Genomic DNA, 13,077 nt, shown 5'->3' on the forward strand with positions numbered 1-13,077 from the left:
GCACTGACAATTGTGATGTAGCCTTGGGAAATAAATAACTTGCCCTGTGTTGTTGCCCTCAAGAAGCAAAGCCTGAATCCATTATGTTAAATAATTCCAGCTAAGTATATTTCTTTATCGATGTTTTTATTTTTGCAATAACCGGAAATGTAATCGCAACTGTTTACCGTTAGCTTGCCGTTGGTGTTACTTGTAAACTGACCAATCGCAGCAGACTTCATAGCCGTGTTGAAAGTGCGCTCGTTTTGTTCATGTGTAGTGCCGGTGTGATCGGGTGAATGGAAAACACAGTATTCCCGCCCGCTTGAGATGTTGGCGAGTCACACATCGAGATCACTCAAAAGGAACACTTCCTTTTAGTTGACAACAGCGAGTAAAGGTGCACTGAACTAGCTGATACAACACACCAGTAAACTACAGCTGCTAAATAATTATCTTAGCAAATGAACATCTTATCTGTCTTGCATATCTAAGGTTAGTATCTTAATTCAGCTTGTTGTTTCATAACTTTATTGATTTTGAAAATGCTACCGCTAGCTTAGGTCACCAGGTTGAAACTATGTTTGCCGGTTGCTGCAAAACTAGACATATATTATTATGTGTACTTAAACACTGTTAGTGGTGCAATGCAAGGCTGGTTTGTTACCAGACACATGCAGAACAGACAATGGCTCATCTTGATATAGGACAACTATTAATACCTTGACACAGAGTTAGTTAATGGTTTTACGCACCATTAATGGTTGCCTAAATGGCTTTACACACACTCATTAGACCGTTAACATTCAATTATAGTAGATTGTTTATGAAGTATCATTTGCTACAGGCTGCTAGCGAGATAGTAGGGATATAAAGCACACTTTATAATGACATCTTAAGTCATGGCTTAGCCTTTGAACTCCTGTTGCTTAATGACTACCTTTGCACTCATTACGTTGTGTAAGTGATGATAAAGATAGTAAACCTTTGTGATACAATGCCTAACACTTGCTTTTTTCAACCTTTTGTTAACAGGTGTACACAGCATGCACTCTGGACAGACCATTTGTTTGTCCTACAGCCAAGTACACTGTGTAAGTATGCTAAGTACATGTATTGCAATGACTGTATGCTAAAGTTATGCAACATTTCCAATTATTCTTTACTCAGATATATTATCTTTGTACACAGACAGTTAAGATGAACTTTAGCTGTGGTGTTCTACATTTTTGTTATTGCAAAGTTTGAGCACGTCCTAACTGGTCTTCCAATACATGTTTCACAACAGATTTCAACACTTTTGTTCACTGTTTCCTGTTGTTATCTCTCTTCTTCAGATATGACTGAGTGAAACTTTGTCATCAATCCCCCAAAACATCCATGTGTATAATTTTCTTCAAGTTTGACCCCCGGCCTGCCTCCAAAAATGCCTACAGGTGAGCACGTAACCCTTTCAAGAAACTTTGATACTCTCTGTGTGTGCATGATCATGCTCCCGGAAATTCATTAAATACATCATGTGAAAATGTATCTTAGTTGCAATCAGAGCTACAGTAAGTTACTTTATCTAAAGCATCATTGCGAACATTCACAAATAAAGAGTTCTTGATTACAATGAAGGGAGCTGCCTATATGCCACTGGCTAACTGTGGCAGTCTATGAATGGTGTCTTTTTTTTTAGATAGAATCTCATAAATCTTAAAAGTCAAACGGCAGAAGAAAGGGATCAAACATCAAAAGAACCTCAGTGTTTCCCCTAGGATGGAGTCATAGCAGCGGTGCTAAGGCATGTGGGCCCAGCATAATGTGAGTACGTGGAATTCTTTAGTGCGTGCAAAGTGCGCCCCGCCAATTTGTTTCTATGAGTCTGCCAGCACAAGAAAGGCACTTGAGGCCTCGTACCAGGGCCGGTTCTAGACAATTTGCTGCCCTAGGTGAGATTTTAGGCGAGATTTTATATATAAAGATTAAATGAAAAATACAAAAGACAAATACACTACGAAAATAGAAACGTATTGACATAGGTAATATACGTCAAAATGGCTTCAAATGTATTCAGTATTGTATGAACATGTTTTAATTGGGGGGTGGACGTCACATCCTCTATGGGGGTCCGGGGGTATGCCCCCCCGGGAAGATTTTTTTTAACATTTTAAAGTAAAATGCTTCAATCTGGTGCACTTTGAGCACACAATTACTAGAGACCTGATCTAGGGGGTACAACTCTAAAACACCCATATGAAAAAGATTGGTTTACATTTTAATAATCAAATAAGTATGTGAACATAACCAATAACCTACCATAGCCAATAACAAATAAATTAAAAAAAATGTTGGTACCTGGCTGGCGCCCCCTAGCAGCGGCGCACATTTTTCCCTATTTGTATATAGGGGAAACACTGCACCTTTCAGCTTATATAGCGGTACTTGTTCCCCCCAAACTCTTTAGTCCCTCGAACTGTCCTAGTAGATCGCGTTCTCACCGGAACAAGTCCCAGAGGGAGGATTAGGCAAATGAAGCCGCTGACGTCACTTGTTCTTTGGAGTTGGGGACTGGCTTCAGTAAAACCTGCTGGGTCGCGTCTGGCGAGTAAATCGCCAGAAGCGCCGACACCTCCTCATCACTCTACCGCTCCCATGTTTTCTTTTGTGTTGCCATAAGTTAGTCTCTCTCTGTTGGTGCGCTGGGCTAATGCTAATGCGAGGAAATAAAATGGCGGCCTCACAAAACTTTTCGGAGCTTTACAGGGCGTGGTTTGCAATTCGCCCAGCCAATCAGAAATTGGAAACACACCCACGAACCATTTCCTCCCCAGGAAAGTACTACCTCGCTAGCAGGGACTATCTGGGGGTGAAAAGGTTCTAGGGAATGGTTCCAGGTCCTTTTTGGTGTGAAACCAAATCTCCCCCCCCCCCCCCCCCCCCCCCCCCCTATCGGCCAAGTTCGGGGGGGAAAGTACTCCGGGTTGAAAGCGCTAGTGAGGATACTTCTCCATAAGATCCCCAATATCATGCTGTATTTTTATATGTACAAATATTATGCGTGATTTTGTTGATGAAACTAAACGAGCACTGCATTTCAATATTTCCCTCAGTTCGCATCATGTGACTTCAGTGAAGCGTTGGAACATGCAGCAAAACAATATTAAGATACATTTTTTCAAATAAGGTGAAAAGCCTTTTTCAGGTTTTCACACCTTGACAATTCCTCATTTTATCTTTCTCCAGGATTGTCTCGTGAGCCACTTTGAGCTTTTAAAGGTGCAAACACACACAGACAGCAGCACAGTAACAGAGGAGTTAAGGGAAGAGACGTTTATTTTCTGTTGTTTTATGTATATCACCTATTATGCAAAATCCACTTTTTCATGTCTCTTCTACACCAACATGTGTCCCCTCTTCTTCATGTCTCTTCTTCATCAACATGTGTCCCCTCTTCTTCATGTCTCTTCTACATCAACATGTGTCCCCTCTTCTTCATGTCTCTTCTACATCAACATGTGTCCCCTCTTCTTCATGTCTCTTCTACATCAACATGTGTCCCCTCTTCTTCATGTCTCTTCTACATCAACATGTGTCCCCTCTTCTTCATGTCTCTTCTACATCAACATGTGTCCCCTCTTCTTCATGTCTCTTCTACATCAACATGTATCCCCTCTTCTTCATATCTCTTCTCAACATGTGTCCCCTCTGTGGAAAGAGACTCTGAAAGTTTCAGGAACAAAGATTCTCTCTCTTTTTGTCCTGATCCATTTCTATAAAAACCTGTCTGAAAATGAGCTGATCAGATTTTGGCCGCTTTATGATGTCATAACGATATTTTGTCTTGTGTAACCATTAGCCAATCAGCAACCAAGGTAACCCCCCCCCCCCCCACCTTATCACCTGAATCTCCTCCTAGAGCACTATTGAGTTCTTTTTAACCAAATGTCTCTCAGAGGGGCGTGGGGAGGGGCTCCTTATTTTCATCTAAAGTAACAGACAGAGAATCAGCACTTTGGAAACAGGGCTGAAACAGAGGGGATTATGGGTAATGCTGCAATGATCTGTTTGGTGTTTCAGCCAATCAGAGACATGTTCTGTATATATCTGAGAGCTATGATATATTGATGAAAAACAGTATAATAGGGGACCTTTTAAAGCACTGAATGAATCTTTGCACAACCTCCATGTGCCCTACCTAGCAGCAAATGCTAACCAGTGCTCTATGTGAAGTCACTGTGAGTTAGGGCGTGCACTATAATCCCCCTGAGCTTGAGAGTGAACTTGGCCTTAGTGCATCTCTGTCCTCCCCTGGGGGGGGGGGGGGGGGTGTTATGAGTCCTGACTCAAGCGTGAACCTGAGGAAAGGTGAAACACACTGTGTCCTAATGTGGTAACAATAGTGCTATATATAGACTACAATGTGCAGAAGTCATTTTCTACTGCTGCAGCCATGTGTAAATCACAAGGAATGTTCAGCATACCGAATTTAAGACACATTTAAAGTTTAATCGGAAATAATTATCACACTCCCCATTCCCAAAATGACAGGAAAATACCTATGGGATGTAAATGAGTTCATGTTCAGCACAAATGGCTCAATGATTACCCACATGCTGAGATTTCTGCATTTCAAATTGGCTCAGAATAGAAGCAGTTCTGCAATCAGTCCACCCGCATTGTGTTGTGGTTTTGACCTTTTAATTATATCACTTCCTTTAATGCCACCAGCTCACTAACAGTCCCTAGAGCTTGCTGTGTTCATAGCACCACAAATATGAAAGTGATTGACCTAACAACCGCAATACATTCTTTGTCCCTTTGGCAGTATGCTGTGGGAATCTGCCTTGATGAGACGTGCTGTAAGCAAGTTGACATTTTCACCTTAGCTGGCTTTAAGAGGACATATTCTGCTGATGTTCAGGTGTATATCAGTATGTAGTGTCTCTACTTTAAAGAGTCCTCTCCTGCTGATGTTCAGGTGTATATCAGTATGTAGTGTCTCTACTTTAAAGAGTCCTCTCCTGCTGATGTGCAGGTGTATATCAGTATATAGTGTCTCTACTTTAAAGAGTCCTCTCCTGCTGATGTGCAGGTGTATATCAGTATATAGTGTCTCTACTTTAAAGAGTCCTCTCCAGCTGATGTTCAGGTGTATATCAGTATATAGTGTCTCTACTTTAAAGAGTCCTCTCCTGCTGATGTCTAGGTGTATATCAGTATGTAGTGTCTCTACTTTAAAGAGTCCTCTCCTGCTGATGTGCAGGTGTATATCAGTATATAGTGTCTCTACTTTAAAGAGTCCTCTCCTGCTGATGTGCAGGTGTATATCAGTATATAGTGTCTCTACTTTAAAGAGTCCTCTCCTGCTGATGTCTAGGTGTATATCAGTATGTAGTGTCTCTACTTTAAAGAGTCCTCTCCTGCTGATGTTCAGGTGTATATCAGTATGTAGTGTCTCTACTTTAAAGAGTCCTCTCCTGCTGATGTTCAGGTTCATATCAGTATGTAGTGTCTCTACTTTAAAGAGTCCTCTCCTGCTGATGTTCAGGTTCTTATCAGTATGTAGTGTCTCTACTTTAAAGAGTCCTCTCCTGCTGATGTTCAGGTGTATATCAGTATGTAGTGTCTCTACTTTAAAGAGTCCTCTCCTGCTGATGTTCAGGTGTATATCACTATGTAGTGTCTCTACTTTAAAGAGTCCTCTCCTGCTGATGTTCAGGTGTATATCAGTATGTAGTGTCTCTACTTTAAAGAGTCCTCTCCTGCTGATGTTCAGGTGTATATCAGTATATAGTGTCTCTACTTTAAAGAGTCCTCTCCTGCTGATGTGCAGGTGTATATCAGTATATAGTGTCTCTACTTTAAAGAGTCCTCTCCAGCTGATGTTCAGGTGTATATCAGTATGTAGTGTCTCTACTTTAAAGAGTCCTCTCCTGCTGATGTTCAGGTGTATATCAGTATGTAGTGTCTCTACTTTAAAGAGTCCTCTCCTGCTGATGTTCAGGTTCATATCAGTATGTAGTGTCTCTACTTTAAAGAGTCCTCTCCTGCTGATGTGCAGGTGTATATCAGTATGTAGTGTCTCTACTTTAAAGAGTCCTCTCCTGCTGATGTGCAGGTGTATATCAGTATGTAGTGTCTCTGCTTTAAAGAGTCCTCTCCTGCTGATGTTCAGGTGTATATCAGTATGTAGTGTCTCTGCTTTAAAGAGTCCTCTCCTGCTGATGTTCAGGTGTATATCAGTATGTAGTGTCTCTACTTTAAAGAGTCCTCTCCTGCTGATGTTCAGGTGTATATCAGTATGTAGTGTCTCTACTTTAAAGAGTCCTCTCCTGCTGATGTTCAGGTGTATATCAGTTTGTAGTGTCTCTAGTTTAAAGAGCCCTCTCCTGCTGATGTTCAGGTGTACATCAGTATGTAGTGTCTCTACTTTAAAGAGTCCTCTCCTGCTGATGTTCAGGTGTATATCAGTATGTAGTGTCTCTACTTTAAAGAGTCCTCTCCTGCTGATGTGCAGGTGTATATCAGTATGTAGTGTCTCTACTTTAAAGAGTCCTCTCCTGCTGATGTTCAGGTGTATATCGGTATGTAGTGTCTCTGCTTTAAAGAGTCCTCTCCTGCTGATGTTCAGGTGTATATCAGTATGTAGTGTCTCTACTTTAAAGAGTCCTCTCCTGCTGATGTTCAGGTGTATATCAGTATGTAGTGTCTCTACTTTAAATAGTCTTCTCCTGCTGATGTGCAGGTGTATATCAGTATGTAGTGTCTCTACTTTAAAGAGTCCTCTCCTGCTGATGTTCAGGTGTATATCAGTATGTAGTGTCTCTGCTTTAAAGAGTCCTCTCCTGCTGATGTTCAGGTGTACATCAGTATGTAGTGTCTCTACTTTAAAGAGTCCTCTTCTGCTGATGTTCAGGTGTATATCAGTATGTAGTGTCTCTACTTTAAAGAGTCGTCTCCTGCTGATGTTCAGGTGTATATCAGTATGTAGTGTCTCTACTTTAAAGAGTCCTCTCCTGCTGATGTGCAGGTGTATATCAGTATATAGTGTCTCTACTTTAAAGAGTCCTCTCCTGCTGATGTTCAGGTGTATATCAGTATATAGTGTCTCTACTTTAAAGAGTCCTCTCCAGCTGATGTTCAGGTGTATATCAGTATGTAGTGTCTCTACTTTAAAGAGTCCTCTCCTGCTGATGTTCAGGTTCTTATCAGTATGTAGTGTCTCTACTTTAAAGAGTCCTCTCCTGCTGATGTTCAGGTGTATATCAGTATGTAGTGTCTCTACTTTAAAGAGTCCTCTCCTGCTGATGTTCAGGTGTATATCACTATGTAGTGTCTCTACTTTAAAGAGTCCTCTCCTGCTGATGTTCAGGTGTATATCAGTATGTAGTGTCTCTACTTTAAAGAGTCCTCTAATGCTGATGTTCAGGTTCATATCAGTATGTAGTGTCTCTATTTTAAAGAGTCCTCTCCTGCTGATGTTCAGGTGTATATCAGTATGTAGTGTCTCTACTTTAAAGAGTCCTCCCCTGCTGATGTTCAGGTGTATATCAGTATGTAGTGTCTCTACTTTAAAGAGTCCTCTCCTGCTGATGTTCAGGTGTATATCAGTATGTAGTGTCTCTACTTTAAAGAGTCCTCTCCTGCTGATGTTCAGGTTCATATCAGTATGTAGTGTCTCTACTTTAAAGAGTCCTCTCCTGCTGATGTGCAGGTGTATATCAGTATGTAGTGTCTCTACTTTAAAGAGTCCTCTCCTGCTGATGTTCAGGTGTATATCAGTATGTAGTGTCTCTACTTTAAAGAGTCCTCTCCTGCTGATGTGCAGGTGTATATCAGTATGTAGTGTCTCTGCTTTAAAGAGTCCTCTCCTGCTGATGTTCAGGTGTATATCAGTATGTAGTGTCTCTACTTTAAAGAGTCCTCTCCTGCTGATGTTCAGGTGTATATCAGTATGTAGTGTCTCTGCTTTAAAGAGTCCTCTCCTGCTGATGTTCAGGTGTATATCAGTATGTAGTGTCTCTACTTTAAAGAGTCCTCTCCTGCTGATGGTCAGGTGTATATCAGTATGTAGTGTCTCTACTTTAAAGAGTCCTCTCCTGCTGATGTTCAGGTGTATATCAGTATGTAGTGTCTCTACTTTAAAGAGTCCTCTCCTGCTGGTGTTCAGGTGTATATCAGTATGTAGTGTCTCTACTTTAAAGAGTCCTCTCCTGCTGATGTTCAGGTGTACATCAGTATGTAGTGTCTCTACTTTAAAGAGTCCTCTCCTGCTGATGTTCAGGTGTATATCAGTATGTAGTGTCTCTACTTTAAAGAATCCTCTCCTGCTGATGTTCAGGTGTATATCAGTATGTAGTGTCTCTACTTTAAAGAGTCCTCTCCTGCTGATGTTCAGGTGTATATCAGTATGTAGTGTCTCTACTTTAAAGAGTCCTCTCCTGCTGCTGTTCAGGTTCATATCAGTATGTAGTGTCTCTACTTTAAAGAGTCCTCTCCTGCTGATGTGCAGGTGTACATCAGTATGTAGTGTCTCTGCTTTAAAGAGTCCTCTCCTGCTGATGTTCAGGTGTATATCAGTATGTAGTGTCTCTACTTTAAAGAGTCCTCTCCTGCTGATGTTCAGGTGTATATCAGTATGTAGTGTCTCTACTTTAAAGAGTCCTCTCCTGCTGATGTTCAGGTGTATATCAGTTTGTAGTGTCTCTAGTTTAAAGAGTCCTCTCCTGCTGATGTTCAGGTGTACATCAGTATGTAGTGTCTGTACTTTAAAGAGTCCTCTCCTGCTGATGTTCAGGTGTATATCAGTATGTAGTGTCTCTACTTTAAAGAGTCCTCCTGCTGATGTGCAGGTGTATATCAGTATGTAGTGTCTCTACTTTAAAGAGTCCTCTCCTGCTGATGTTCAGGTGTATATCAGTATGTAGTGTCTCTGCTTTAAAGAGTCCTCTCCTGCTGATGTTCAGGTGTATATCAGTATGTAGTGTCTCTACTTTAAAGAGTCCTCTCCTGCTGATGTTCAGGTGTATATCAGTATGTAGTGTCTCTACTTTAAAGAGTCCTCTCCTGCTGATGTGCAGGTGTATATCAGTATGTAGTGTCTCTGCTTTAAAGAGTCCTCTCCTGCTGATGTTCAGGTGTACATCAGTATGTAGTGTCTCTACTTTAAAGAGTCCTCTCCTGCTGATGTTCAGGTGTATATCAGTATGTAGTGTCTCTACTTTAAAGAGTCCTCTCCTGCTGATGTTCAGGTGTATATCAGTATGTAGTGTCTCTACTTTAAAGAGTCCTCCTGCTGATGTGCAGGTGTATATCAGTATGTAGTGTCTCTACTTTAAAGAGTCCTCTCCTGCTGATGTTCAGGTGTATATCAGTATGTAGTGTCTCTGCTTTAAAGAGTCCTCTCCTGCTGATGTTCAGGTGTATATCAGTATGTAGTGTCTCTACTTTAAAGAGTCCTCTCCTGCTGATGTTCAGGTGTATATCAGTATGTAGTGTCTCTACTTTAAAGAGTCCTCTCCTGCTGATGTTCAGGTGTACATCAGTATGTAGTGTCTCTGCTTTAAAGAGTCCTCTCCTGCTGATGTTCAGGTGTACATCAGTATGTAGTGTCTCTACTTTAAAGAGTCCTCTCCTGCTGATGTTGTAGTGTCTCTACTTTAAAGAGTCCTCTCCTGCTGATGTTCAGGTGTATATCAGTATGTAGTGTCTCTACTTTAAAGAGTCCTCTCCTGCTGATGTTCAGGTGTATATCAGTTTGTAGTGTCTCTAGTTTAAAGAGTCCTCTCCTGCTGATGTTCAGGTGTACATCAGTATGTAGTGTCTGTACTTTAAAGAGTCCTCTCCTGCTGATGTTCAGGTGTATATCAGTATGTAGTGTCTCTACTTTAAAGAGTCCTCCTGCTGATGTGCAGGTGTATATCAGTATGTAGTGTCTCTACTTTAAAGAGTCCTCTCCTGCTGATGTTCAGGTGTATATCAGTATGTAGTGTCTCTGCTTTAAAGAGTCCTCTCCTGCTGATGTTCAGGTGTATATCAGTATGTAGTGTCTCTACTTTAAAGAGTCCTCTCCTGCTGATGTTCAGGTGTATATCAGTATGTAGTGTCTCTACTTTAAAGAGTCCTCTCCTGCTGATGTGCAGGTGTATATCAGTATGTAGTGTCTCTGCTTTAAAGAGTCCTCTCCTGCTGATGTTCAGGTGTACATCAGTATGTAGTGTCTCTACTTTAAAGAGTCCTCTCCTGCTGATGTTCAGGTGTATATCAGTATGTAGTGTCTCTACTTTAAAGAGTCCTCTCCTGCTGATGTTCAGGTGTATATCAGTATGTAGTGTCTCTACTTTAAAGAGTCCTCCTGCTGATGTGCAGGTGTATATCAGTATGTAGTGTCTCTACTTTAAAGAGTCCTCTCCTGCTGATGTTCAGGTGTATATCAGTATGTAGTGTCTCTGCTTTAAAGAGTCCTCTCCTGCTGATGTTCAGGTGTATATCAGTATGTAGTGTCTCTACTTTAAAGAGTCCTCTCCTGCTGATGTTCAGGTGTATATCAGTATGTAGTGTCTCTACTTTAAAGAGTCCTCTCCTGCTGATGTGCAGGTGTATATCAGTATGTAGTGTCTCTGCTTTAAAGAGTCCTCTCCTGCTGATGTTCAGGTGTACATCAGTATGTAGTGTCTCTACTTTAAAGAGTCCTCTCCTGCTGATGTTCAGGTGTATATCAGTATGTAGTGTCTCTACTTTAAAGAGTCCTCTCCTGCTGATGTTCAGGTGTATATCAGTATGTAGTGTCTCTACATGTCTCCATGCTTTAATGTTCAAAAAGCTCTTTATTGTTCTCATACTGCCTGCAGCACCTGTCAGAAATGTGTAACAGATATCCAGTGTTCTCCCAAAGGGTGAATCCTAACGACCTTTTCTATAGCGCCATATTATATGCTCTTACTAAAGTTTTAACTTAGTGAATCATCTCACCCTCTACTGATGGTTTCTTTAGAGCTGCTAGGTTTTTAAAGTGGGAGGCAGCTTCCCCAGGCGCTCCAAACTGTTTCAGGGGACACTCAGTGAATTGAAGGGAACAGATTGAAATAAGTTATCAAAAGAAGATTACATAAATAGCCTAAATGTGTGTGATTTCGCTAAATAGATAGTTAAGATACTCTACTTTACTATTTTTTCATTTTTTTTTTTTTTTTGCAAAATACACCTTTTTGAACATACAGTAACACAAATACTACAAATCCACATAACTTTAGGCGCATTCACACCGCAGTACTTTTCCCACAAAGGTTCATGAGAACTTAGTTCATGAGAACTCTTTTGTCGCGTTCACACCAAAAAGAGCCAGTACTAAAATTAGTTATGAGAACCTTTTTACCCCCCATGAAAGTCCCGAAAGTGCGTCTCTCTTGTGAGAAAAGAGCTATATTTCTGATTGGCTGGGCGGATTGCAAACCACGCCCCGTAAAACCATGGATGTATAATAAGAACTGGATACAGCGTGGGAGGCGGGGCCTCATTAATTCCTATGAGAGTTGCTCATTAGCGCATGATGACAAAATGGCCCAACTTTTGAGAGTGAAACGTCACAGATTACCCGGCATGCCTGAGAAGTACCCGTATGTGCGCTCATAGCGCATGCGCAACTTTAACCAAAATGCTCGTTCACATCAAGCACGTCAATTTGCGTACACGCAACAGCACCGCGCGTTCATGACAGCATGGTAATGGATTGTTGTTATCATGGATTTGATATTAACGAGGCGGCAGCTAGCGGCTAGCTAGTAATGATGCTAATGTACACATCAATCGTTATGTACTTATATTACGTTGTAACAGGATCTAGTGATATCCAACAGAGCTTCATTTAGCATGAAATAATTATTGCACTGTATATATATACACACACAGTGCAATAAGCTTCTTAGTGCAATAATAAGCTACAGGGACGTTAATCTAACGTCGGTAATATTAACTTTATTCAATACAACATTTACGGTACAAGATTTACATCATACAGCCCATGTAGTATACTATTTTACAAATGATGAATTACAGCAAACATGTGCAATATATCCATTATTACAGCTCCGTGGGCTGGCAGTAAGGCGATATGGGTCCGTTGTTATTGTGCATCCATGGGTAAAGAGAAACTCATGTAGTGCTGAACACGTACCTTGAACGTGCAGGGGGGCGCGGTCCCGTGGGTTAGATGTGCGTTCATAATGCCGAGGGAAATAACTCTCAGAATAACGTTATTAGCACATTTTTACAACTTGAGGAACGAATGTTTTTAATAAGGGCTATACAAACGTTCATACTGGGTAGTTTATTTAGTTTAAAAAAAATTATCCAACGAGTTACAGACCACTCTTTCCCAATGTAAGTCAATGGGGAAAAGTGTTTCCGGGCCCAGCAACCAAACGGATGTGCAGTACCGCCGTTTGGCCACCACGAATATTTTCATCTGAGTCCGGCGCACTTCCTGGGGGCTTGCGTAAAACTCCCAAAAAGTTTTGTGAAGCCGCCATTTTATTATCCTCGCATTAGCATAATTAGCATTAGCATTAGCCCAGCGCAGAAACGCAGAGAGACTAACTTATGGCAACACAAAATAAAACATGGGAGCGGTGGAGATGAGGAGGTGTCGGCGTTCTGGCGATTTACTCGGAAGGCTTCAGTAGAAGCTGCTGGGAGTCCCAGCAGCTTCTACTGAAGCCAGTCCCCAACTCCGGGGACTTCCGGCCGGGGACTTTGGGTGGCAGTATACGCCGTGAAGTGGTTTGCGGCCTGCCAGTAAACCCAAAGCAGAAGAAGAAGAAGTGACGTCAGCGGCTTCATTTGCCTAATCCACCCCCAGGGATTTATTCCGATGAGAACGCGATCTGTATTTAGTAGTTCTCATGAACCTTTGTGTGAAAAGTACTGCGGTGTGAATGCGCCTAAAGAATCAAAAAGGGTCGGCACTTACTAATATTTATAAAAATATAATTTGTTTGTGGTACTGGCGTCCCTAGCAGCAGGATCCATCGTGTGGTTGTCAAATGATCATAAAAGCCTAGGATCAAACCATGTTTTGTTCAGCTGTCTATCTTTGCTTAGTTGTTGAATGTCTAT

At 41.4% G+C, this 13,077-nt stretch overlaps 1 protein-coding gene across 2 annotated transcripts in view; it reads left to right on the forward strand.

Annotated features, from left to right (window-relative positions):
- The first annotated feature begins 331 nt into the window (after window positions 1-331).
- Window positions 332-13,077, forward strand: part of tango2 (transport and golgi organization 2 homolog (Drosophila)) — a 54,614-nt gene continuing 41,868 nt past the window's right edge. For both annotated transcript variants that reach the window (XM_034236344.1, XM_034236347.1), the window contains exons 1-3: window positions 332-474; window positions 1,015-1,073; window positions 1,317-1,415. In XM_034236344.1, coding sequence (XP_034092235.1) covers window positions 1,360-1,415 — 56 coding nt within the window. In that variant the 5' untranslated portion in view covers window positions 332-474; window positions 1,015-1,073; window positions 1,317-1,359. The remainder of the gene's footprint in view (window positions 475-1,014; window positions 1,074-1,316; window positions 1,416-13,077) is intronic.

The sequence above is a fragment of the Gymnodraco acuticeps genome, unplaced genomic scaffold (assembly GCF_902827175.1).
Source record: "Gymnodraco acuticeps unplaced genomic scaffold, fGymAcu1.1, whole genome shotgun sequence".
NCBI classification, from domain to species: domain Eukaryota; kingdom Metazoa; phylum Chordata; class Actinopteri; order Perciformes; family Bathydraconidae; genus Gymnodraco; species Gymnodraco acuticeps.